The 26033-nt window shown below is 42.2% G+C and overlaps 3 protein-coding genes and 1 long non-coding RNA gene across 4 annotated transcripts; 2 read left to right on the forward strand and 2 right to left on the reverse strand.

Moving 5' to 3' along the window:
* Positions 1 to 317: 317 nt before the first annotated feature.
* ap5b1 (adaptor related protein complex 5 subunit beta 1) lies at positions 318 to 4991 on the forward strand. Its single transcript, XM_086291228.1, has 3 exons — positions 318 to 649; positions 1009 to 1803; positions 2937 to 4991. The coding sequence occupies exons 1-3, from the start codon at positions 512 to 514 to the stop codon at positions 4815 to 4817; spliced, it is 2814 nt and encodes a 937-aa protein (XP_086147354.1). The 5' UTR covers positions 318 to 511; the 3' UTR covers positions 4818 to 4991.
* On the reverse strand, positions 4958 to 8612 carry lg5h1orf50 (linkage group 5 C1orf50 homolog). The gene is made up of 5 exons (XM_086291229.1): positions 8429 to 8612; positions 7418 to 7533; positions 7232 to 7318; positions 7022 to 7153; positions 4958 to 6242 (listed from the first exon to the last, which is right to left on the reverse strand). The coding sequence occupies exons 1-5, from the start codon at positions 8475 to 8477 to the stop codon at positions 6057 to 6059; spliced, it is 570 nt and encodes a 189-aa protein (XP_086147355.1). The 5' UTR covers positions 8478 to 8612; the 3' UTR covers positions 4958 to 6056.
* A 1284-nt stretch (positions 8613 to 9896) lies between these two features.
* Positions 9897 to 24421, forward strand: p3h1 (prolyl 3-hydroxylase 1). Its single transcript, XM_086291230.1, has 15 exons — positions 9897 to 10477; positions 14622 to 14774; positions 15206 to 15395; positions 15553 to 15684; positions 17000 to 17139; positions 17946 to 18035; positions 18142 to 18194; positions 18290 to 18417; positions 18508 to 18635; positions 18775 to 18870; positions 19791 to 19941; positions 20900 to 21017; positions 21159 to 21234; positions 22804 to 22944; positions 23693 to 24421. The coding sequence occupies exons 1-15, from the start codon at positions 10013 to 10015 to the stop codon at positions 24161 to 24163; spliced, it is 2532 nt and encodes an 843-aa protein (XP_086147356.1). The 5' UTR covers positions 9897 to 10012; the 3' UTR covers positions 24164 to 24421.
* Positions 18285 to 20147, reverse strand: LOC147329855 (uncharacterized). The gene is made up of 3 exons (XR_015129037.1): positions 19389 to 20147; positions 19119 to 19227; positions 18285 to 18872 (listed from the first exon to the last, which is right to left on the reverse strand). It is a non-coding gene; the product is annotated as an uncharacterized LOC147329855 (long non-coding RNA).
* Positions 24422 to 26033: the final 1612 nt, after the last annotated feature.

Consider the following 26033-nt stretch of genomic DNA (forward strand, 5'->3'; position numbering starts at 1 on the left):
GGGTTTTTCATATGAAAAATGAAATCTCACTTTATTACACAGAATCATGACATGTTAAATTTTTTAATGAGGACCATGCTGTTTCCTGAGCTTCTGATGCACTTCTGACTTTCAAGGAACTGAGGCACTGAGCTTAGTTGACTGGGATTCTACATTCAGTGGCTGTGTCCTAATTCAAGGGTAGGAAATTCAGGGGTAGGGTGGATCCTTCGAAGCATGCTACCCCTGAATTTGGACACAGCCACTCGCTCTTTAGAGATATGCCTTGGTTTTAAAAAATTTTTTCTTTGGATATATCCTCCAAAGCAACAGGGGGCGGTAAATATAGCACTGCAAGTATTAAATGTGCGCGTGACACAATACGGAAACGGCAACTATCAACAGTGGATGCTGTATGTTTGCGAAGCCTGGTTTCTTTAATTCTCAAAGACAACTTTGCTAGCAGCGGATTTCAGTAACAGTTCCTGAAATGATAACTTGCAAGCCGATAAAGTTTTGGATTTGAGAGACAATGGCGGCGAACTGGGCCGAGAGGATTTCTGCTTTCTCCCGCAGACCGTCCGGCTTCCTCTCCGGGACCACCGCGGAGGCTTTCCTGGCAGAGTTGCTCCGCGAGCTCCGCGATGACAGAGCCACTTACAGCGTTAAGGTAAATATAGTGAACAGAAAGCGTCGGTATTGTGTCAGCTGGCAAACATGTACAGTGCAGTGTGTCATATTCATTGTCTGTTCCCTTATTTCGCTCTGGAACGTGTGTACCTTAGCCCCTGACACTAAATTAGCCGTGTTTGACTCTCTACATTCGCAAGACAGCAACGAGCAAGCTGTGTTGTTTGGTAGCTATGGGATACGGAGAAGTTTGAAAATGTAAAGCAGTAACATATATGTGACTGTACTTACAGACTTGCTGTTTTTTTAAGGATTTGTGGCAGTAACCTGGCGGAAGGCCAGGCAAGCTAATGTTTTTGTGTGCAGTGTTCTTATCTTCTATGTGTTTCCCACTCGCAGATCCTCCTGCTATCGCCGCTGTGTGAGCACCCCACCCTGCTGTGTTGTTCGGACTCTGTGGGTGAGGAGACAGCCCTGGAGCTCATGTCAGTATTCGCCCAGTGTCCTCCTAAGTCTGTCCAGTTTCGTTGTCACCTCCTCCTGGCTCTCACCTCCGTCCTCATCTGCACTTCCTGTGTGAAGAGCCACTCCCGTGCATCTCTAGACTTTCTGGATGTGCTCCTTCAAATAGCCCAGGACACCAGCGACATCCATACGGATGGCAGCCAGCGTCCTCTTCGGGCAATAGCCTGCGAGTGCCTGCGGGAACTGGAGGCCTGCTGCCCCGGCCTCCTCTCCCAGCGCCTTGAGCTCTTGGGTGGACTCTGGCAGCAGGAAACATCGAGGCTCCACCAGGCTTACGCGGAGCTTTACACTCTGGTGTTAAGAAATGCCATCTATCAGCTCACCCAGGAAACAGGAGCTGGTGCTGAGCACCTTAAAGCCCTTCTGGGAGGGAACACATCAGCTGCATGGGAAGCAGACCAGGAGTCAGGCCTGGCAAGCAGCAAGGACTCAGCCATACTGTCTTCTCTCATCCTGGGACCCATGGGTACAGTACCAACTCTGCACACCGGCCCTGACTGTAAGGAGCTGCGATCAGTCCTCTCCACCCTCCTGGATGAGTCCTACCTGCTCACTCCTCTGTGTCAGGCTACACTATTACATAGACTGACAGAGGTGGTTGCCATGGTGCCTGGAGTCCCTCCAGCTATATTCAGGACTCACCTGCTGCGGCTCCTGGGCACCAGTGAGGTTTGTGTTACATGGAATGAATTGAAGGGGGAGGGGAATCAGTAAAGGATGAAGTGCTGTGATTCCTTAAAGCAGGAAATTAGTTGGCGTTTTTGCACTTCTAGTTCCTTGTTTATAATCTGACTGGGTTTTTGGTTAGATGGCTGAAAGTGTGTGGTTAAGTCTTTCAGCATTTGCATGTCTTGTTCTACAAGATAAAATATGTTGGTGTCTGTCCTCAACTTTGAAGGTACTGTCAGTCAATTTTAAAGTTATTTAATAGGGGGAAAAAAAGAATATTATACTCCTCAATATATATTGATTAGTGTGTAATTACATCTTCCAACAATTTGATGAGGAAACCACCCTGATCCCACGCTATATTTTGTATAAATCAAGTTTTGCCTGTTTGCCTAGAGACCAGTCACATACGTAAGACGTCAAAGGCAGAGGAGAAGAGAAGTAGTAGTTGTTTGCATGTTGTGGAGGAACATTTCAATTTATTCCTGCACCTTCAGACTCATTATATGAAGCGCCTTACATGTTTTATCGTCAGAGAAGCGGTCCCCTCCAGCAAAGACACAGAAAACGCAACACAAAGCGACAAAACCACCACTATCATAATGAAACGACACCCTCTTTCTCCTCGCCTCGAGCCTCATGTTCTGAATTGAAGTCATTTACATTTTATGACCTAATTTATTTCCAAGTGTTACTATTCATATATGTTAATATATAGTGTATACAAAAATGTGCTTTTTACACAAACACCACATAACGCCAGCCTGTCGTGGCCGTTATGGGACACAGCTTATATTTCATGGTTTTGATCTCTCTTGACTAAAACGTGTTCTACAGCAGCCACCGTAATGAGATTACATACTTGAATTAAAGGTTAAGAAAACAGAACTGAGGTGCGTGGAATATCCACAGGCCCCGTTGTGTGGAGTAATGGGCTATTGTTAAAAGAAGACATTTTTCTGTTTCAGTCTGATCGTTTCAATTCAAAACACGATTTATTCTAAAAACTTGTTATTGATTACTGCCAAATATGTGTTTTCTGTTTTTCTTTTTAATAAAACAAATTGTCTTTCCCTTTGGTAAGTTTTGGGATGTGATCAGTCTGATTGTTTTGGTGTTTTTCATGCCGTCAGGTGAGCCTCCTTCATGCCACTCTGCTGCTGAAGTGTGCCTTCACAGACAGCCTATTCAGCTCTGAAGACGAAGCCTTCATCCTCAAACGGCTAGTGGTGCTCTCCCAGCACCTGCTCCTGAGCACGCCTGAGAAACTCTTCTACATGGACTGCATCCTGCACTTCCCGGAGAACCGGCCCATCAGCTGCAGCGACGGTGACGAGACCCTCCCCGTGCTCCTCACGCCGCAGCTCGCTTCAGCTCTGGTCCCCACCGTGTTTAATGACAGCGCCACCCTGCTCGCCCGGTTCAACATGCTATCCCTGGTGTACCTGGAGGAGGGGGAGGAAGGCCAGGGAGGCCAGGGGCTGGCCTACCTCTACGAGCACCTGAGCTCGCTGCTGAGCATGGTGGAGAACGGGTGCGGCAGAGAGCTCGTCGTCACCTTCTTCAGAGCGGCCTTCCTTTTCCTGTATTATTTCTGCCACGTGGAGCGTTACTCCAACGACCTGACCAAGCAGCTGTGTCAGCTCTACCTCAACCACACCAAGCTGGCTCCACATTTCATCAACCTGGCTGACCAGACCCAGGACAGACTGTCTGAGTCCAGCTGGTCTGTGGGGCTCCTCAAAGCTCTGCAGAGGGTCATTACTGAGGCACCGCTAACCCAGCTCACCTCACACGACCTCAGCCGGCACCTCAAGATGCTGGCCCGAGTGGCGGAGGAAGGAGAGATCATCCAGCAAAGCACCCTCACCTTCCTCTCCAGCATCATCACTCCCTCGTCATCCTCGTTGTGCACAGGTGGTGATTGGCGTCTGGGAAACGAAATCCTCAGGGTCTGCCGCCATCTGCTCGTCCACCCAAGTCTGGACTCGCTGCTGACTCCTCTGGCTGACGTCCTGCAGCTCCTCGTCTGCCACTACGCAGACATGGAGATCCAGGACCACGCCCGTCTCTACTACACCCTCCTGACCACGCTGTCAAGGGAGAAGCTGGCTGGGGTGTTGGCACAGGGCATGGAAGAGGGAGGGCGTCAGGACAAAAAGCAGTCACTGTCCTGCCTCATAGGTGAGGGGCTGACGAGCACACTGACCATCCAGCAGACAGAGAGAGCTGTATTCAGGCTGATCGAGGCCCCTCCTGAGCCACGAGCAGGAGACATAAATTCAAATGAAGTACAGAAAGGCCCGGAGGAGGCGAGCGCATCGATGGAGGCCTACAGAGATCAATTCAGTGACTCCAGCTTTGCTTCAGAGATCACCTTACAGTACCAGCTGGTCCACATCAACTCTCATGACTCTCACTTCGATCAACTCTTTAGCATCCGCCTTCACTTCAGCCTCACAGACCATCACTACGAGGAGCTGGGCGACATCAGCGTCCCATGTCTTCTCAGAGAGAGGCCGTCGGCCATAGTTCAGCTAACACTGAAGCCCAGGAAGCCTTACCCTACCAGCCTCCACGCCAGCGCCATCTTCACCTCTCCAGATGGCCATACATGGCACACCACCCTACCTGACATCCATGTGGCTTTCCAGCAAACTTTCCTGCCTCTGCCTGTCCCCTCAAACTGGGGACGAGGCGGCACACTGAGCGTGTTCGAGGGTTTGTGGGACGAAATCTGCTCAGAGAGCGGAGACAGTGCTATGAGCCTATTCTGCTGCCAGCTGAAGGAAGCAGCTCTAAATACACTGGTGGAAAAGCACTTCCTCCCCTTCCTCATATCAGACGCGTCACATAAAGAAGAATTCAAAGTGCTCTTCTTCCTCCCACCACGCTCTCACATCCTGCTGAAGGTAAGCTCAGAGGAGGACGCCGTGCACTTCAACATTGCCACGGATAACTGGGAGCTTCTGTCTCATATTAACTCTTACCTTCTAAAAATTACATCATTATAGGAAGACACGCTCAGCTGACTGTGATGGACAATATTTTAAAAATAGAAATGCACTTTTAACATCCATATTTTTCAAAGTAAGATGTAAATGGGACTGACTGGGGACAGTTGATTTAAAATGAAGAAATTGCACTTTGATTTTGTTGATATGCAATTAAACAAACATGAAATGACAGTTTATTTTCTGGAGACAAAAAATCTCATCTTTACACTTTTATTTTTAAGAAAAGCCAATTTATAACTTACGAGTGTGCAAACTCATCAATTAACCATTGTTGCCCTCACTTCTGTACCAGTAATGCAATTGTTTATATTAACAGTGGCCATATTTGATTACTGTACAGTGATGTTAAACAGTAAAGTAATCATTAGGAACATCCCGAACACTGTCATGTATTAGCCATTGGTCTAAATATTGGTAGTGGTCTTCTCTCTTTTGGCTGAAAAGCTAGAAAAAATAAAGACACCGGAGAAACATGCTTCAACCACAAGTGTTGACATTGTAGTTTGTCCACTAGAGGGCACTGATGGAAATGCCACAGGGACGACAACCAGCTGACTCGTCCAGTCAGACCATAAACAAGTAAGTTGTCACATTATCCTAGTCCTCACTCATAAATAACTACACATAGCACATTTGGGAAATCTCTTGTGTGCATGAAAAAAAATATATCAATATTGTCTTACAGTTGGGCTTTAATCAAGAGCCCAAGTTTCAAGAATACAGCTGGATAAGGTGCCTTGTTTCACCACTAATGGTGCTAAAAAGCTAAACCTTTCGGAGTGGTTCAGTTTTTTCTTAAACTCTATGCTAACCTAGAATTCTGCTGAAAAATTGCAGACTGATGCTGTACTAACATGAGACGCAGAAGTACAATTCCTTTTGGTGAGAAAAGCTGGATGTCAGCTTCTTGTGTTTTTGGATGAGCTCTGTGGTGCAGCTTTATATCTGATCCTTGTGCTGAAGGTTGGTGGAATATTCTGCTACACGAGTTCTAATAAATGCTCTCATACAGTAAAAGTGTCCAGACACAGTCTATCAGAGATTTTCACTTTTAGAAAAGATTTGTGTGTGTGTACAAACATAAACTTAACAAGTTGTGTCCTTAAGGCAACATGAGAAAGTCGGTGAAGCTTTTGTGACTGACACGAGCAGTTCTGGAATCCTTTAAGACTAGCGTTAGCATCTGGCTCATGTCCTTGAAAAGCCCAGTGTGTACAAGTTGGAGCAGTCTGTTCTTTATTCAGTGAGGCCTCTGAAGTTGGGTCCTGCGTACGTAGGTAAGGCTGTCTGCTGGCTGACGAGTTTGTCCATGACGGCAAGCTCCGCGTCTCTCTTCTCCACCTCGTCGAAGGGGGTCCACGACATGTCGTGTTGAAGTTTGAATGCACCAAGAAATGGGTGAGGGGAGCTTGGACCCCATTCCTGTGGAGGAGAGGAGAGGACTGTCATAATAAATAGAATATGTTTTGAGATCAAAAATCCACCATGAAGGAAACTCTCTTCATTGTCCTTTAGTTTGCTAACGTTCAGCACATCAAAGTCTGCAATACCGACAGCTTTTCTTTATGTTTGTAAAACGATTTCACGTAAATACAAACTGCAGTCCAGTGAGGTGATGTAACAGAAAAGCTCTGATCACGGTTCTGTCAGATTCACTTTTTTTGTTTTAGTCCTGTTGTCATTTATTAGCCACATGCTGCTTTACACATAATGATTTCTAGTTTCGGGTTACAGTTTATTGGTGTAACGCTGGTATCAGATCAGTATTTGGTATGGACAGAAATCAGGAGCTAAGGAATCGAATAAGAAAGAAAAAGAGTAGCATTGGCGGTATCTCTAATTCAAACAAATAAAAAACGTAGGAGTTTTATCCAAATTGGATAAAATTCTAAAAAGCTTATCCTGCTACATTTTTTTTTAACAAATGTTTTACATTTACAATTGAAAAGGTTAATCTTCTTAAAACCAGTTTGTGCTTCCAAAACCATCCACAGCTGCAGCGTAACCAGCCACATCCAACCTGAGCAACCTGATCATCTGATTTATCAGCTCCCTTCTGGCTGCACGACCTTTGAACACTAACACACAGACGTGCAGCGTCACGTTGAGTATTCACGTGTGTGATGTAACAGCTGCTGTACTGGAGTTTTGTAACTGCTGTCAGTCTGGGCTGACATAACATGAACAAGGCTGGTGCCTACCATAGGCGAGAGGATGGAGAAGTATTTCTGTCCCGATGGCCTCTGATAGAGGTAGTAGATGTTGCCTGGCTTTTTCACAATGTTACAGGCAGCGTGGTGCAGTTCAGAGTCTCTTTTGGCTTCTTCCAAAGCCTAGCAGAGAAGCAAAGATGTTGCCTTTAGATCAGAGCAACGTGACCATGCAGCTCATCCAGCGTGCACGGCTCTTACCTTCCTCGCCTGCTCCTGCAGGTATCTGATCTGGTCTGCAATGACTGTCAGTTTGTTGCAGGCATTGGCTTTTACAAACTCATCTCCCTGGGGGGGGGAAACAAAACACATATTCAGATATAACACATATTCATTATGAGAATAACCTGAAAGTAAAAAATAACAAAAACTGAGTCCAATCCACACCTTCTGGACTTGCTCTGCAAGAGCAACCAGATTCATGGGGTCTCCAACTCTGTTGGTCTGGTAGGAACTAACCAGTTCCAGCCCACTGGGAGCACTGCTGCTCTCAACCAGAGTCACTGCAAAAAAATAAAATAAAAATGAAAAACTAAATAGTAGATTGTTTCTTAAATATGGTGCTGCCTTCATGGCACATTTGAAAATCTGCTAAATAAAGAATTCATTGTTTTTTGTTTTGTTTTTTCCAGCATAGCTTACACACTTTATGTAAACACATGTAGCCAATATATCTATTGTAAATTAGTATTTACTACCTAAACGTTTCATATATATATATATATATATATATATATATATATATATATATATATATATATATATATATATATGTGTGTGTGTGTGTGTGTGTGTGTGTGTGTGTGTGTGTGTATATGTATCGGGGGAAACTTGGGCTTCAGTCTTACTGATATATCACATTTTCTCCTCCCTAATAATGATGACTGGTATTACAGAAGTTCATAGAAAAATAAAAATTATCAACATTTCAGAATTGCAGTACCTTTAAGATGAAACAACCTTTGTCTCAGCACATTTATTACAACTTTCTAACGTCTAAAGTTTTAAACTCCATGTAGAGACGGGGTTAACCTGCTGGGAGCAGCTTCTATACGAAAAGCTACAGGAGTCCTACCTCTGAACACTTCCTCACATGTGACACAATAATGTTATTAAAACACTAACACCAAATTATTTTACATGCACACGGTCCCCCGCCTCGCTGTTGGGCTCACGCAGCATTTCAGTAACCACGCAGACTGCACTGGTTACGCATGTAATGTAACTCTAGAAAATGCTAACCCACACGCTCAGCATGAACTTGAGTGTCTAGTTGCGAGTACAGTTCAGCTTTTACTTAAACAGAGGGTCAGCTCGTGTGACAGTGCGTACAGTCAGATAACCGAGAAAAAGGATTCACGTGAGATTTTTGATCAAGTAAGTGTGTACATGTGTTACCTGTTGTGGTTTTCTCGGGCTGGTTAGGCAGGCTGACCGTCCTGTCCATGTCGTCTTCCTTGAAGTTTTACTATAAACTCCTCTCTCGAGTAATATCAATAATCACAACCTCTTTAGGCTGTCCACTTGCCTGTTTTGCAACCAACTCGTATTCAACTAAAAATACTGTAGGGATCACTGGGTCCTAATCTCCGCCCCGTTCTGCTCAAAATAGTTGTCCATATTTATGCCTTTTTAAAATACATTTAATTATGCAGTTAATTTTAGCTTACTAGTGATTATGAATTTGTTTTGTTTTATTATAATTATGTATTGGGATTAATAATGATATAAACTTTTATATTCTGTATTTCGTACTTCACTACATTTACGCTTGTTCTTTCAGGCTCTCAAATAGCAGGTCGACACGAGACAGAGCATTTAAACATGAAGATATGTCAATGTTAAGAAATATACGAAGTTGTATAATACACATAAAACGGAAGCTGTGCTCCACTTTTGACTGAGTCAGACTGCACTTAAAAGCTTCTAGCTAAAGCTCACATTAAAGCTGACACTTTCACTAAAAGATGTATTTTTATTGGTTTCGCTCGATCTTCCTCGCGCATACTACGTTTCCCATAATACATTGCGTGCTTAGTTTCATTTTTTTGGTAAGTGAACAATTTTTTGGTAAGTTTTTTTCTATTGTGACAAAATTAAAATCCTCTGTTTTGTCTTTATTATTTTACTATTTGCGCAAAGTTATAAATAAACACAACAAAAATAAAATTACACATCGTCTGCAGGATTCGATGATATTCTTTGACCATCTTAAAGCGGTGGAACAGCGATCTTGATTAAATAGAAGAATGTTAAGCTTTACAATATACTGTGACACATTTCAGATGTACTGCCCATCATGCTGTTTGGGAATTCTCTTCCAACATCCAGCATCACAGCAGTACAACTTCATTAACAGCTTCAGTCAGACACGTTGAAAACTTTTAAAAAGTACATTTTTAGGCCATTGACGGGCTCTATCAGTGGCCTATAATACGAGTTTCTCCACAGACTTCAGGTTTCTTTGGGTGCCGTGTCTTCTCCTTGCCTCACCAGAACCTCACTGCTGTGTTCCTACGCACCAACAGCTGTATTTGGGAGCCTGTGAAAGTGTGAATGAGGACAATTCCAAACAGATCCATCAGTGGAAAAAAGCAAACAGTTAAAAGTACAGTTTTCATTGGTTAGTTGCCTTTTCTCGGACTTTTGTCAATAAACTTTCATACATTTTAACCAGACCTTTTCAGAAATCTGTGTCATTTTGTGTTTATTCAACTAGTGAAAATATTTTGCTCTGAAGCTCTGAAGCACTAAATCAACTCGTATCATGTTGCATACGGCTGATGCGTATGCATATGCATAAGGATGAAGGGTGGGGGGGGGGGGGGGGTGTTGCCGAGGGGGGCTCCGCCGCTCAAATCCCACCTCCAGTCAAGCTCCTGGTGGAGAAAGGAGTAGTAACAATTCTCTCTGCGTACCGGCTCGTCGTCGGCCACAGGCCCAGGCTCAGGTCCCGCTGCAGAGCCCTGACACTTTGCCACCATGGAGCTCCGTTATGCGCTCACATTCCTCTGTGTTGTCGTGGTGCCTGCGTGCACATCGGACACTGAAGTGAGCAGCCACTTTGTTTTGGAGCCTTATGATTTCCTCTTCGACACGGCGGTGGAAGCTTACTATAAGGGGGACTGGTTATCGGTGATTCTGAACATGGAGAAGGCTCTCAAAAACAAAGCCACTTTGCGCAAAGTTAAAGCTCAGTGCCGCCAGAGCTGCGCCAACCAGACCGCTTTCGGCGAGCCTTTGGCCGGGTTGGGAGTTCCCATACCGGGGACCGGCTCTGTGGAGGACCTGGGCTTCTTCCAGAAATTCCTGAAGCGGGCCGACTGTGTTAACTCCTGCGAAACTGAGAAAGTCGGCGCACCAAGTTTGCATCTCGTCAGCGAGGAAATAGAGCTGGAGTTCAAGAAGAGGAGCCCATATAATTACCTACAAGTGGCGTATTTTAAGGTAGAAAAGGATGCTGGCAGCTACAGTGTGGCCTGTCTCTCACTGCACACACACACTCGCTTTGCTCTAGGCGAGCTAGAACAGTAAAAACTTTAGCACTGATTCTTTTTTAGCCTGTAAGTTAGAGCTGATGTGGAGCACATTACTGTTTTGCCCCAACCCCCCAAAACCAAGACAACCATGCCACGTCTTAAGGTGGAGTCAGCTTCTGCGGGGTGTGACGTTAGGACGTGAAATTGAGCGATTTAAAGGCCTAAAATTTTATTTTCAAAAGCTCCTGCTGGCAAACCACAAACGCTTGATCTGTGAAATAAGTAGGGACTAGCAATTATTTATTTTATTAATTTTTTTGTAGACTTAAATTCGTTTTTAACAAGATATTTTTCCAACTAAGCAAGTTAGGGGGCGTAAAGATGAATGGGTTAGTGTGAAAATAAGGATTTATTTTCTGCTCTGATGAAAATATTTTCTATGAAACTCTGTGTGGCATGGCAGAGGTGTGCGGGACAAACGTCAAACAGGACGTTTGTCCCGCACACCTCAGCCTGGCCCCTAAAAGCTCAGGCTGAAGAAAATGTTAAAGTTAGTTTTTATCAAAAAGTCATAGAGCTGTCATAACTCATACAGTACTGTGCAAAAGTCTCAAGCCACGACTCATTTCTTCTCATTAGCTATTTTAGGGGGATATCTGTGTGTGCAGGTGACTATTACTGTGCATAATTATTAGGCAACTCAACAAAAAACAAATATATACCCATTTCAATTATTTATTTTTACCAGTGAAACCAATATAACATCTCCACATTCACAAATATACATTTCTGACTAGGGCTGAACGATTATGGAAAATAATCTAATTGCGATTTTTTGCCCCAATATTGCGATTGCGATGCGATATGGATTATTTTTTAAGGTCTTTGTCTTCTGTATTATTAAACAAAGACAAGCAATACATCATATAGTATGGCCAATACTATATTACATTAATTTTAAACTGTTCTTTCCTGGAAGACAGACCTCTGTTATGATGACATGAGGTGATGCATGAATTGATGACTGACATTTTTATTTAACTTCTTCAATCACAACAGTATATTTGAACATACACAATAGTTTATTTTTAGCTTACAAACATCTGAGCATAAAGTGCTGACAAGGAACCCTGGTGTAAACATTAAAATGAAAGTCAGTACAATGTGCAGATTGCAGAAATATACATAAACAAAATCAGTGGCTTTACCACACTCAGTTTTTCGACATCTGTGAACTACTAGACAGTCATTCAATTAAAAAATAATATTAAATAAATAAAACTAATAAATAAAAAATACACACATCTTACTGATCTCTGCAGTCAGTAACATTACACATAAAGTGCAAACATAATAGCAATTGTATAAACACACACACAAACACGCCTTTAAAATTTAAAGGCGTGAAATTGGACGGTCTAGTTCTGATTAGCGTCACCGCTGTCTCGGTGGAGTTTAATAAACTCGGCCGTCTGCTTCTTGCTATCTAAAATATAACCAGACACTGGTGTAAATTCTCGACTGTCTCATACTTCTGTTTAATAAGTTTTCTGTTTGACGTTTAGTCAGCTGTGTGAAAACCAAGGAGGAACCCACCCGGGGGATTAATAAAGTTTTATTTTATCTAATCTAATAACTTTAATCTCAGCCAAACCGATTTACTCACGAACAAACAAAACACTGAAAAAAGCCCAACAATAACATTTTTAGGTTGTCTAAGTGACTTATATATTACGTTTAACCCGAGCAGCGAAACTCCGCGGTGATCTGAAAATGATGTGCCGGGAGTTGTGCCGTTCTCGGCCGCATCAGTAACCCTCGAGCTCCCGGCTAGCTGTCGAGCTGGTGGGTAGCAGACGCCTCTGAAAACGTCGAAGCACTTTTGCAAATATGGGATATCTTGATAAACCGAGCAGATATTTGATGTTTACACAACTACTTTCTCGCCTGAAAATATGTTAAAAGTTTATTTTGTGACCCTGAAAGATTAGTATGAGTAATTTTAAAACTTAGTAGCGGCCGCCATTGTTGGAAACTGGAGTTTGGCTGGGCCGCGCTATGAATTCTGGGATATGGTAGTAATTTGGACAGCCTTCGGCGCGTCGCTGTGACGTAATCGGTCTACAAATGCGGCCTCAGGAGGATGCAGCCCATGAATTTGGACATGTCCAGAGTATAATCGCAGCCTTTGCGGTTAGAAAATTGCACTTGATCATGTCGCGATATTATCGCAAATGCGATATATCGTTCAGCCCTATTTCTGACATTCAAAAACAAAACAAAAACAAATCAGCGACCAATATAGCCACCTTTCTTTGCAAGGACACTCAAAAGCCTGCCATCCATGGCTTCTGTCAGTGTTTTGATCTGTTCACCATCAACATTGCGTGCAGCAGCAACCACAGCCTCCCAGACACTGTTCAGAGAGGTGTACTGTTTTCCCTCCTTGTAAATCTCACATTTGATGATGGACCACAGGTTCTCAATGGGGTTCAGATCAGGTGAACAAGGAGGCCATGTCATTAGTTTTTCTTCTTTTATACCCTTTCTTGCCAGCGGCGCTGTGGAGTACTTGGACGCGTGTGATGGAGCATTGTCCTGCATGGAAATCATGTTTTTCTTCATGGGCAGTTATTTTGCGCCTTGGTTTTTCCACACGCTTCTTGCGACCCTGTTGACTATTTTGAATGAAACGCTTGATTGTTCGATGATCACGCTTCAGAAGCTTTGCAATTTTGAGACTGCTGCATCCCTCTGCAAGATATCTCACTATTTTTGACTTTTCTGAGCCTGTCAAGTCCTTCTTTTGACCCATTTTGCCAAAGGAAAGGAAGTTGCCTAATAATTATGCACACCTGATATAGGGTGTTGATGTCATTAGACCACACCCCTTCTCATTACAGAGATGCACATCACCTAATATGCTTAATTGGTAGTAGGCTTTCCAGCCTATACAGTTTGGAGTAAGACAACATGCATGAAGAGGATGATGTGGACAAAATACTCATTTGCCTAATAATTCTGCACTCCCTGTATTGCTCAAAACCACTTCAAAAAAGCCTCATAAAGAAATGAGGGATTGCTCAGGACTATTGCACAGCGCTGTATTATGCTTACGTATGAGTATGATGTACCACTGCAGGAAAACCAGAAAAAATGGCTTACTGTTTTCAAGTTCGGTTGTTTTTAGGATGTTGTTAGGTTGTTAGACTATTTTGTGACCCACTAAATCCACACAACTGCAACCTGGGCAGTTCAGTCAGGCCTTACATTAGTACGATTCACTTACTTGTGATTTCATTGTAATATATATTCTGAACTTTTGAAATATTTTAAAATCTGAGAAATACGACTGGTACTATATTGCTTTACTACTCTCAGCAATCAAAGCCCTTTCCTACTAAAAGTCTCAGTCTCTGTTTATACAAGGATATTTTTCCTATGCCTAAATACTTTTAACCTACCATGATCAAAGTTACACTGTGATGGATGCATCGGGGGAAACCTGGGCTTCAGTCTTGCCAAAAAATCTTTTAAGTCTTTCTACCTACTGAGCTGCCTAAACGTTAGCGTTTCAGATAGTAAAGAGTAAACTGAAATCCACCCCAGAAAATGTAAAGATAACAGTTTGGCCCTTATGGGTTACCAGACCAAAAATGTGAACATTTAAAATGATATTGCATCAAAAATCATTTATAGCAGATTAATTACCCCCAAAATAAAAGTGAGTGAAAGTTGACAAACACAGTCTGAAGTACCTGTACAAAAACATACAATAAGAATGATTAAACATAAATATGTAACATAATTAGTTAAAATAATAGCCTGTGTACATTACTGACGTCTCAATATGAGTATGTCAGGATCAATATTGGCTGGTGTATATAGTTAGCTAACATTTGGAAAGTAAAGAGCAACTACTGGGCTTAGTGCACCAAAACAAAAGTAAAATCAGAGTAGATTAAATGTATTCCACTACTACATTAACTAACTGTTAATGTATCTGTGCCTACATGAGATATTTTGATACCAAGTTAGCTTGCACGAGTTTTCCAGTTGAATTAAATAGAATAGAAAATAAGCTTGTGTATGTGTGTTTTTCTTCCTTTCAGATCAATAAGCTGGCCAAAGCAGTAGCAGCTGCCAACACGTTTTTCCTGGCCAACCCAGATCACATGGAGATGAGACAGAATCTGGACTACTACAGGATGATGGCAGGAGTACAGGAGGACGACTTCAAAGATCTGGAGGCCAGGCCACACATGGTGAAAGCAAACTCCGTCTTTGATAATGCTGTTATGTTCTTGTAGCCTCATCCTCTGCTGATTGTCTATAATTCATCTACAGTTTATTTTTATTGACATTTCATTAGTTTGGTCAGTTAAGTCAAATTAAGGAACAGTCAGACGATCCCCTGTGAACTAGCACTTGGTGACAACGAGAAGGAAGAACTCTCTTTTAACAGGAAGTGGCTTCCAGCAGGACCAGGCTCAGGGAGAGAAGGCAATCTATCATAATCAGCTGGAGGGGAAAACAGAAGAGAAGAAAGGAGGGCATTTTTCTTTACATGTTGCCACACGATGCAGTCTCTAACGATGATTCAAGCAGAAAGATTTAAACTCCTTTGTCTGCCTGACTGACCTTGAACAGATGAAGCTGACTGTTGCAGTAGCTGTGATGTGCCCTCTCTCTTCAGGCCCAGTTTCTGCTGGGAAAGAGCTCCTACAGTGACGACTCCTTCATCCTGGCGGCTGAACACTTTGAATCAGCCGTAGATGAGTACTTCATAGCTGATAAGGAGTGCAGAGTTCTGTGTGAGGGAGCCTACAACTATGATGGATACAACTACATGGAGTACAGTGCAGACCTGTTCCAGAGTATGAGTGGTGAGGCAGCATATCCTTTGCTTGTGAGCACTAAAGATTCCAACAGAGCTGAGAATTTGATGTGAAGCTGCATGCAAGGGAGACATTTGTATGGCAAATATGAAAAATAGGCTGCATGTGCTATAAATACTTGTATAAATGTGTCTGTGTCCCTCAGACCACTACCTGCAGGTGCTGAGCTGTAAGCAGCACTGTGCTGTGGAGCTGGCCTTAACTGCTGGCAGAGACAAGCCCTTTGAGGACTTCCTGCCTTCACACTTCAACTACCTGCAGTTCTCCTACTACAACAGTGAGTTTCACAGTGCTTTCTATAAGTCAGGTGTGCCTGTATCCACTGTCCTTAGCAACAATGCAGAAAAGAAGTCTAAACACAGAAATGAACAGCTATGGCCTCATATACACGGATCATCTGTTTGACGACTTTAATAGCAAAAACACAGACCTGCACCTAACATGAACGAGATTACCTCTTAAATAAGCCAAATATTATATGATAATAGATCAGCATTTATTGCTGGACTCTGAATGGAAGTAATTCATGTGAATTTCTTTGTATTTAGTTTTCAATTGATTTGCAGTTTTTGCCCATTTGTTACAGTTGATCACAGATTAAAAGATTATCGCACATAATTGTCAACATTGACAGTGGAGTGATTGCTGTTTAATCATTGTCTTTATGCACCAAACTTGCTTTGCAGAGCCCAACTCACTGCAACTAATTGCAATAATTCTGGTCATGCCACATTTTTTAAAACTGTTCTGTGTGACTGTAGACTTAAAGAGCTTTTTGGTACATATGTTAAATACTTTAACTATTTATATAGTAAATAAAAAAGAGAAAATTCTCTTGTACTGCATGTATTTATAATGTATTTCTTCAAAATTAACCAAAAGAATTGCAGCGTTTTATGTAAAATTTCATATTGTTATATTTTACTTCTCCCTAGTGGCAGCCTTTAAAAGAGCAATATGAAAAATAACCCTGTCCTGTAAGAGTTTAGGCTCTTAACCTCTGAACTGCCGCAGGTTTCTTCCTGTTAAAGGAGAGTTTTTCCTTCTCTCTGTCACCAAAGTCCTTTCTCTGTTTTTATTGTAGGGTCTACCTTACAATATAAAGCACCTTGAGGTGACTGTTGTTGTATAAATAAAACTGAATTGAATTGAATCACCAGGTGACCACTGACCAGTCTCAGCATAAGACCAGGTTTTGTTTTAGCCAAAGAGGCAAATATTCTGAAACTATAAGATGTCATGTTAATCATTTTACATTGTTTTGTTTTGTTATAAGTTCTTCCATGTGGTTGTTCCAAACTTAGCATACTAACTTCATATAGCAGTAACACAATGAAGGTCTTTAAAATATTTTCATACTTTTATTTTTATTTTTCACACTTTCTTCATAATTTGATTTCATTTTTTGAATGTTTAACAACAAGTTTAAGCTAAAATTCTTCCGTGCTGTAACTTTAGAGTCCCCTGTAGGTACAGGATGTTTGTTATGAAATAGTCACTGGTGTTTAAGAACAAGGATATATGCTGCAAATCCAATAACATCCTTTTTGTTCACATCCATGATTCCATGTATTTTTGTCTTTTCTTTCCAGGTGAGAAGTACGAGAAGGCCATAGAGTGTGCTAAGACCTACCTGCTGTTCCACCCTGAGGATGAGGTGATGAACCAGAACCTGAACTATTACTCTGCCATGCTGGGCGAGGACAAAGCAGCAGCCATATCAGCCCGACAGGTACAGTTACACTGTGTTTAACAGAGGCTTTCAACCTCTACTTCAACCTCACCGTGAGTGCAGTTATTCCTAGCATTGTGTTATCTTAATCCTTAGTGATCAGCAGTAAATTAGCCTGAACAAAGTGTGGTGGCAGAAAAATGGTCTTCATCAGCACTCACGTGTACTCAGGGGCACATTAAAAAAAGGCTCTGGTGGTGATCTAAGCACATGACTGTTTGCTGATTCTTAAAAAAGATTTGAGCTGCCCTGGGCCCTAAATGTCCACATAACACACTATTTAAAGTGGGTTATTATGGTTATCCATCACTACTAATGACTAAGTGATTATTTCCCAGGTGGAGGTTGCTGGCCTGTGGCCTGTGTTTTAGAATATAAAGGCTCCAAAGGTAGATGCAGGTGTATTATTACACCTGCATCTGTTGTCCAGACATCTGTATCCACAGCCTGACGGTGTGTATGCACCATGAGAGCAGAGCTGCATGAGCTCAAACACACTGCAACCTAAGAAAACACCCTCAAATCAAAGAATGCTACAAAAGCACAGGAGATAAAACAGAAGCTGAACAAGCACAACACAGATTTGCTCTCTGAATGCATACATCACCACTAACACGCGTCCGTCAGAATCACTGTAAAAAAAAAAGCCAGACCAATTTGTTCCTACTAAAATAAAGGAGAAGACAGCTCCAACTGGAGCTAAGGAACCAGAGATATAACGACGGTCTTTATAGCGCCGGCTTTGTGATTGTTGAATGTGATTTTAGGAGCTATGTTACAGGCTGCTGCTGACTTGTAATCCCTAGGTGGTGAAACAGTACATTCAGCAGTCGCTCCTGGAGAAAGAGCTCCTCTACTTTGGTTATGAAGCCTTTGGAATCACTTTTGTAGATCCGGTAAGTGTATAACTCAGTTTACATCTCACCACATTCTGCACTACTTATGAAGTGCTGGGATATAAATAAATGTGATCTTTGAATTCTCTGTTATTTTTGCTTAAAGGACTCGTGGACCCCCGAAGATGTCATGCCTAAGAAACTGAGAGAGAAACAGAAGTAAGACTAAGAGCACCGCCACACGTGTGCAGGTCGAGCATGAAGGTGCACTTAAAGTCAGTGTTGTTATCTGCGTGTGTGTTGCTGTGTCTCAGGGCTGAGAGAGAGACTGCAGCGAGGATCACAGAGGAGATAGGAAACCTGATGAAGGAGATTGAGAATCTGGTTGAGGAAAAGAAGAAGGATTCTTCAGAAATGACCAAGATGATAGTGCCACAGGAAGGTGAATGTTTCAGAGAACCAGGGTATAAAATGTCAGTCTTGTACAACCAGTCTTTATCCTCACGTCTTTATCTGTGACCTTATCTTGTAGATGGCGCTCTGCTGTACAGTGACATCAAGGTGACCATGACATCCAAGCAGCTGAATGGCTCCCAGCGGGTTTTGCTGGACGGTGTGATCACAGATGAGGAGTGCAGGGAGCTGCACCGTCTCTCCAATGTGAGTAGCCCCAAGGAATAAAGTTCAGTCCGTGTCAGCAAAGATTTCCTCACATCACCTGCATTCTGATCGTGTCGCGTATGTATGTTTTTCAGCTCGGCTGTTATAGGAGTTGCTTAATGTTGCATTTATTTCACAGACAGCTGCTCTAAAAGGCGATGGCTATAGAGGACGACCATCCCCACATTCCCCCAGCGAGATGTACCAGGGAGTCACCGTCCTGAAGGCTGTCAAGGTCTATAAAGCAGAAAAATTCCAAATAAGAGATGCCAACACAAGCACAAACGTTCACCTTTAATCATAGCTAGGGGAAAGATCAAAGCTGGTTCTTTATGTGGAAACAAAAAATACGTTTTTTAGTATAACAGCAGACTTTTTCCACATTTCAGCATCAAAACAACAGAACATGCAGCATATAGCTTATGTGCTCGAGCTGGCGGATGAGAATAAAAATGTTTGCAGCAGGTTAATCTAGAGGCTCACCTGTAAATGTAACCTGATGCTTATTGCTTCCAGCTGTTTGAGGTAATTAAATAGTTGCAGCTTCGTAGGATCCAAAACGACACGTGTGACTCAGCACGTCAGTTATTGTCTACACAGAGAGGAACGATCACTTAGAACCTGACAGTATATCACTTTTCCACGACATAATGCAGTCCTGTGAAAAACTGTTGATTCAGTAGCTTGTAGAATTATATTTAGCAACAATAACTTGAAGTAATTGTTTGATGTATTATTTTATCAGCATCTCACATGATTGTGGAGGAATTTTGAACGACTCTTCTTTGTAGTATTGCTTCAGTTGATTGAGGTTTGCAGGCATTCGTTTATTCACAGCATGGAGCAATCATCACCCCTTCACCACCGTGCTTGACACTTTGTACGATGTGCTTGTGCTGATAGCCAGTGTTTGGTTTTCTCCCAACATGTCGCTGGGAATTCTAGCCAAAGATCTCCACTTTGGTCTTGTCTGTCCAAAGAACCTGAAGCTTTGCAAACCTAAGACGTGTTCTCTTTAGAGAGAAGATGCTCTTTCCTGGAACATTTTTCATCTTCAGTGCAAACACTTTTGTATTTATAGTTCTATATAAAAACAGACTCAACATTGTTTTCCTCCTTGTCCCAGCTTTTACATGGTTTTTCTTCTTCTCACAGCTTGGCCAGGAGGGGAAGGTCCCTCTGAAGAGCGCTCGTCTGTTCTTTGACCTCAGTGAGAAAGTGAGGAAGGTCTTAGAGTCCTACTTCCGTCTGGACACTCCACTCTATTTCACATACTCCCACCTGGTCTGTCGCTCTGCCATCGATGGTAAGCTAACCACTGACACTGTGTCATTTTTTCCCCATCCTGATTTTGTGTCTAGGAGTTGGTTCAGACATCACTCCCAAATGACCTCGTTTATCTGTTAGATCTGCTAGGACATGCCCGTCCTGCCCCGCGCTACAATATAAATGTCATTGTAGACCATTGTTAGGTGGTTGCCAAGTAACGTGATGCCATTGTAACATATCGTATATCTAATAATAGTTGATTTTTGTCAATATAAACTAGATGTTACTGTTGTGAAATAAAAATCATACGATGGTTAGACAGGTAAATGGCAGTTGGTTGGTGGTTGCTAGGCAACATGGTAACATCATAATGTGTTACATAGATAACAACCTTCAGGGGTCTAAGATGTACCTGTGCCATGTGTTTGGTTGCTCAGCTCCTCATCATAGAGCTGGCAGACAGACAAACAGAGATTTAGTGAATTAATTCAAAGTCCTGGACTGAAGAAGTCACTGGATGAGTGACGAAATGTTTCTCCCACTGAAAATGCTACATCCAGATGAACAGAAACCTTTTGGGATTTTCCTTACTTAGGTGAATGTGCATGCATCAAGACATAAAATCAGCAGACTGCAGCACCAGTGGCAGGAAGAAAAACGCATGTTTGTTTGATTTTTATTTTTTTCTTGCTGTCTACCCAGCATGCAGATAACTTTGTAGAGAAGAACCTTAGAACACAAGTAAAATTCAGTTTTATTTATCTAACACAAAATCACAATAACAGTTGCCTCACGGTGCTTGCAACAAAATTGTAACTGTGATGTAATAACTGAAGTTAGTACAGTCAAATATACTGAATTCAGTACCATTTTGGTCTCCACTACCTCTGACAATAAATACACAAAGAAACATATTTAGCTGTTGAATTCTCAGCTAGCTTTGTTTTTGGGCCCAAATTTCTCCAAATGTTCTCTCTGTGCTCCTGTTTGTTCAGAGAAGCAGGACGACCGTAAGGACATGAGTCACCCTGTCCACGTCGACAACTGTGTGCTGGTTTCTGAGGTCAACGAGTGTGTAAAGGAACCTCCTGCATACACTTACAGAGACTACAGGTATGGTTACACACACACACACACACACACACACACACACACACACACACACACACACACACACACACACTTAAAATTCTGTCTACACAACCCACCCTGATGACAAGGACCGGCTGACCTCCTGGTGTCTCACTCCTGCAGTGCCATCCTTTATTTGAATGAGGACTTTGAAGGAGGAGAGTTCATTTTCACAGAGCTTGATGCCAAAACAGTGACGGTAAATATATATCTGATGTTTTTTCCTTTCTTTTTTAAAACTGTAAAGTTTTCTTTCAGACTGCTTTAGCTGCCTCCAAATGTTTTTATTTATTTGTTTTTTGATTTGTTAATGCTAAGTTAAGTTAATGGTTAGCAAGCAGCATCCATAAACTGTGTGCATATCTGCAATTTAGTGCTGAATAAAACACTAGTAAAACAAACTCTGACTGGAGTTTAATAACTGGCTATGGATGGAAAAAAATCACCCCAGTCAGAGTTGTTTCAATCATTCTCTACTGCTTATCCTTATCCTGTCTCTAACCCTATCCTAGATGGGGAAACTATCCATAGGGATCAAACATGTGTTTGTCCCAGGCTGTAAATGTGCTTTAACTGTAAGCTTGTGCTGTGTTTCCATAAGGAGTAAAAGTCCCACAAATAACTCTTTATGCCCGGAGCAAAGCCAAGCCATGAAGTCCAAGGAACTCTCTGTAGACCTTTGGAAAGGGTAAAGTGTTGGGTGGTCTCAGTTTTTGTGAGATTTAAAAGTTTGGGACCACTTGGACTCTTTATAGAGTTGGCAGGCTGTATTTTGCTAACGGCATTTAAATCTTAAAGCTATCACGATTCCTTGTGATGGGATTGTCTCTCGCTGTTACGGAAAATAACAGTGGGCTGAAGTGAGGAGGGATGCTGTAAAACAAAAAGATGTCCTTTAAGAAAACCTCACAATGAAAAGTCTCGCACATTTAATAAAAGTATGAAATTGTCTAAAATTCAGTTTGGATGGGTCACCACGGGAATTTCAGCACATAATCTTGCTATTTTCTCCCCTCTACATTATTTTAGATTTGCCTGGTTGTTTTGGCTTTTCTGTAGTTTGTGTAAACATGGTAATAGGATTCTAATTAGATTCATTAGCTTTATTAACAGTTGCACCTAAAAATACAAAAATCTCTGATGCATAGGACCGGCAAGTGGTTAATTTAGACCTATAATTACCTGTGAAAATGGCATATACGAGACAATTACAAGGCCTTTCACAAACACATCTGGATCATGTAGGATGCACATTTTGAACTCACGTTAATGTGCTTACTTTTAAGGAGCACTTGATGTGCACGTCCTTTGCAAATTTAGTATTAAATTTGATGTAAAGTGGTTTAAATATGCACTTAAAAACACTGACATTAACTATTGCTCTAACTATAGACACCTGAAGTTGCTCTAGAAGGCAGAGATCAGAGAATGGGGTCAGAGTTTACTTTTCAGCACTTTAATGACCCTAATCAAATAGTTATGACAGCACTGGAGTTGCTTCACGGCAGATGTTTGACTTTCTTTAAGGGGCCCAACTAAAAGGCAGGAATTAAACCCTGTGGAACACCTGCACAGAGATCTAAACTGTTCATTTTAATGAGGTTCCTGTTATAGATTATTAAGTGTACATGTGGACAAACTGCTAAGTTTATCCACAGGGTTTGACTGACAGAGTCTGAATACTTTTTAAAGCCACTGTGCATTTAACAAAAATGCATTTTTAACCACATCGATGTTGATTGTGTTGCGTGGTGTGTGTCTTCTCAAGGCGGAGGTGCATCCAAAGTGTGGTCGCGTGGTTGGTTTTGGAGCAGGGAAAGAAAACCCACACGGTGTCAAAGCTGTCACCCGGGGTCAGAGGTGTGCTGTTGCTCTGTGGTTCACCTTGGATCCTGCTCACGAGGAAAAGGTAAGGAAAACCACTGTAACCAGATGTGAGCATGCATAGGCTTTAGGTTTGGGTCTGTGTGCAATCCTTTTAAACAATAACTTCTTCCAAAATGGAGAAAGATGGGTCAGGATTTAGCATGAATTGTTCAAATGATCCTTTTTTCTAACACCTTGAATTCAGTTCAGTTCCATTTTTTTATATAGTGCCAAATCTCAACAACAGTTACCCCTAGGGACTTTATATTGTCAGGTAAAGACTCTACAATAATACAGAGAAAATAGAGAAAACCCCAACAATCAGATGACCCCTATGGGCAAGCACTCTGGCAACAGTGGGAAGGAAAAACTCCCTTTTAACAGGAAGAAACCTCCAGCAGAACCAGGCTCAGGGAGGGGTGGGGCCATCTGCCTTGACTGGTTGGGGTAGGGGGAGGAAGACAGGACAAAGACATGCTGTGGAAGAGAGACAGAGATTAATAATAACTAATGATTAAATGTAGAATGATGTATGAACACATAGGGAGTTAAAAGTGAGTGAAGAAGAACTACGTAGTGCATCAGACTATTTCCACAAAGTTATAAAGACAGCCTAAGTTGAAAACAGTGCACACAGTCAGTTATTGCTGTGCAGAAATATGAAACTCAGCTCTAGATAATGATGTTGTGTTTTCTGACTGCCAGCACAACTTCAAAGAAAATTTGTGATTCATACCTGTTCCTTGTTTCATTTTGCAGTCTCCCAAACATTTTCTTTTTTTGTCCCATAGGAAAGAATCCAGGCTCAGGATTTGCTGAAGATGTTTTCTACACCAGTGGATGCAGAGTTCAGTAAAAATGAGGCCATGGAAACTGAGTCTCAACCGAAAGCTCCCGCACAGGCTGACCAGGAGGCAGCCAGAAAAAAAGAAGTAGGAGAGCAGAAGCTCAAGCTGAACACGTCGGGCGATGCACAAACTGACCTGCTGAAGGATGCGGGGGAGGCCAAAACAGCCAGTAAAGGAACCACTAAAACCAAAGCTGCACCTAAAACAAAGCCTAAAGCTGGAGATCAAACGAAGGCAAAGACGACAGGCAAAGTTAAAGCTGCTGCTGCAAAAGATGGAAAACAGACAGCAAAAACAAAAGCAAAGCAGGGTGATAAACAGAAAACAAAACCAGCTGCAAAAAAGACAGTAAAAGCAGTTAAGAAGGACTCCACCTCAGCACCAGACTCTCAGAGCAACAAGGATGAATTGTGATCAAACAACACGTGCCTCTGTTTTCATGTGGGGCCAGCTACTGTCTACAAGATCTTCTCTGTGGGTGGTTAAATAAAAAGCTGTGTTACAAAATGTTATTTTTCTTTAAATACATTCATTATTTTGGATGTCACTTAAATTGTTCGCTATTTATGTGGTATGTGGTTGCTGACAATCTGCCCTCTGATTCCTTTTGCCCTGTGACAGCTGTGATAGGCTCCAGCACCCTGTGACCCTGAAGTAGATAAGCAGAGGAAATACATTGATGGACAGTCTTCACATGTGCCCACAATCACTCTCTAAACATGTGTATTTGGCCCTAGCTCTGAATCGTCTCACTTTAAACTCCCATGTCTCTCTGTTTTACTTGACTGGTGATGTCATGATATGAAACCTGGCATAGGTGTGAAAAACCTTCATATCAACTGCTCAAACAATAAGTGATGTTTACAATATATGCTTGTTGCAGTACTCCGGACAGACACTGGATGGCAGCACAGACGCATTCTTGAGTAATTTGACGCTCACTGAGTGTACACTGAGCTGCAGCAGTTTCACTTTGAGTAAGAGAGTTCCACAGAATCACTGCTGTGATTTGTTTTGCACCTCCTGAAGTTCAGCAGATTTCTGCGTCTTTATAAACCAGCAGGGAAAACTGCAACCTGAAAGAACTCCTCCAAACATGCTGAATGTTATTGCTTTTCCAAGTTCGGGTGAGTTCAAAGAAACATTCTGTGTTTAGCAAAAACACGTTAAAACTGTATTGCAGTGTATGAACGGTGCATTGTCCTGGATAGTGAAGCTTAAACGTCCAAGAGAGGGAACAGAGGGAAGGCACCGGGACATCTTCAGTCAAGAAAACTCCATGTAGGATCCTTATCAAATGGATCAAGGCAATATAGTTAAACCATATTGTGGTTTACTTTTGTGCTAAATGAAAGCATTAGCCAATCAGCTCCAGTATCCATGTCAAGTACTGAATTATCCTACATGCAACTTCAGTTTAGTAATTTAAGACAGTTTTCAAAGCATAATTCAAACTGAGGTAAACCACCTCACAAAGCTGCATCTCTACACACACGATGCAACTCAGTGCTGCCTAAGTCACTGCTGTTTCTTGGTTTATGGTTTGAAAGACTAGCAACTGCTGTGGTGGAACCTAAAGAGGATCCCAATACACAAATAAACAACAACAAAAGATGAAATACTTAGTAGAAGCAGATAACACACAATGTTATTACTTAGCTAAGACAATGTGTTGCACTTCTACAACTACTTCACAGAATATTATTTCAAGGAATTTTTGCTAGAAATGCTCTACCGGATTTATACCCTACTCCAATTTAGTATATTCCTGGAATCATTAAGAACACATGACTTAGAATGAAGCATGTTTGAATTGGTGGGTCCGCAGCTGTTCTGTTAAGGGTGCACAGAGCCAGGAGCCAGAGTCTGCTTTATCTGCAGCACGGTGGTTAGCACTGTTGCCTCACAGCAAGAAGGTCCTGAGTTGTGTGGAGTTTGCATGTTCTCCCTGTGTTTGCGTGGGTTCTCTCCGGGTACTCCGGCTTCCTCCCACTGTCCAAAGACATGCAGCTTGTGGGGATAGGTTAATTGGATAATCCAAATTGCCACTAGGTGTGAATGTGAGTGTGAATGGTTGTCTGTCCCTGTGTGTTGGCCCTGCGACAGACTGGCGACCTGTCCAGGGTGTACCCCGCCTCTCGCCCTATGACAGCTGGGATAGGCTCCAGCGCCCCCCGCGACCCTGAAAAGGATAAGCGGAAGCGAATGGATGGATGCTGATACCACTCTAGTCTTTATTTGTTAAATTATAAAGTCATATAGCCAAGAGATGGCTAGCTTAGAC

The sequence above is a fragment of the Aulonocara sp. 'chitande type north' Nkhata Bay genome, linkage group LG5 (genome assembly GCF_057382095.1).
Source record: "Aulonocara sp. 'chitande type north' Nkhata Bay isolate Kocher_YH1m ecotype deep benthic linkage group LG5, A_spYH_male_GT1.1, whole genome shotgun sequence".
Taxonomy (NCBI): Eukaryota; Metazoa; Chordata; class Actinopteri; order Cichliformes; family Cichlidae; genus Aulonocara; species Aulonocara sp. 'chitande type north' Nkhata Bay.

Coding starts and splice junctions, on each gene's coding strand:
- ap5b1 (XM_086291228.1), top strand. CDS start 512: ATGGCGGCGAACTGGGCCGAGAGGATTTCTGCTTTCTCCCGCAGACCG. Junction 650..1,008: donor GAGCCACTTACAGCGTTAAG/GTAAATATAGTG, acceptor TCCCACTCGCAG/ATCCTCCTGCTATCGCCGCT. Junction 1,804..2,936: donor GGCTCCTGGGCACCAGTGAG/GTTTGTGTTACA, acceptor TCATGCCGTCAG/GTGAGCCTCCTTCATGCCAC.
- lg5h1orf50 (XM_086291229.1), bottom strand. CDS start 8,477: ATGGACAGGACGGTCAGCCTGCCTAACCAGCCCGAGAAAACCACAACA. Junction 7,534..8,428: donor GCCCGAGAAAACCACAACAG/GTAACACATGTA, acceptor ATTTTTTTGCAG/TGACTCTGGTTGAGAGCAGC. Junction 6,243..7,021: donor TCTCCATCCTCTCGCCTATG/GTAGGCACCAGC, acceptor TCTCCTCCACAG/GAATGGGGTCCAAGCTCCCC.
- p3h1 (XM_086291230.1), top strand. CDS start 10,013: ATGGAGCTCCGTTATGCGCTCACATTCCTCTGTGTTGTCGTGGTGCCT. Junction 15,396..15,552: donor CCTGTTCCAGAGTATGAGTG/GTGAGGCAGCAT, acceptor TGTGTCCCTCAG/ACCACTACCTGCAGGTGCTG. Junction 21,018..21,158: donor TACACTTACAGAGACTACAG/GTATGGTTACAC, acceptor TCACTCCTGCAG/TGCCATCCTTTATTTGAATG.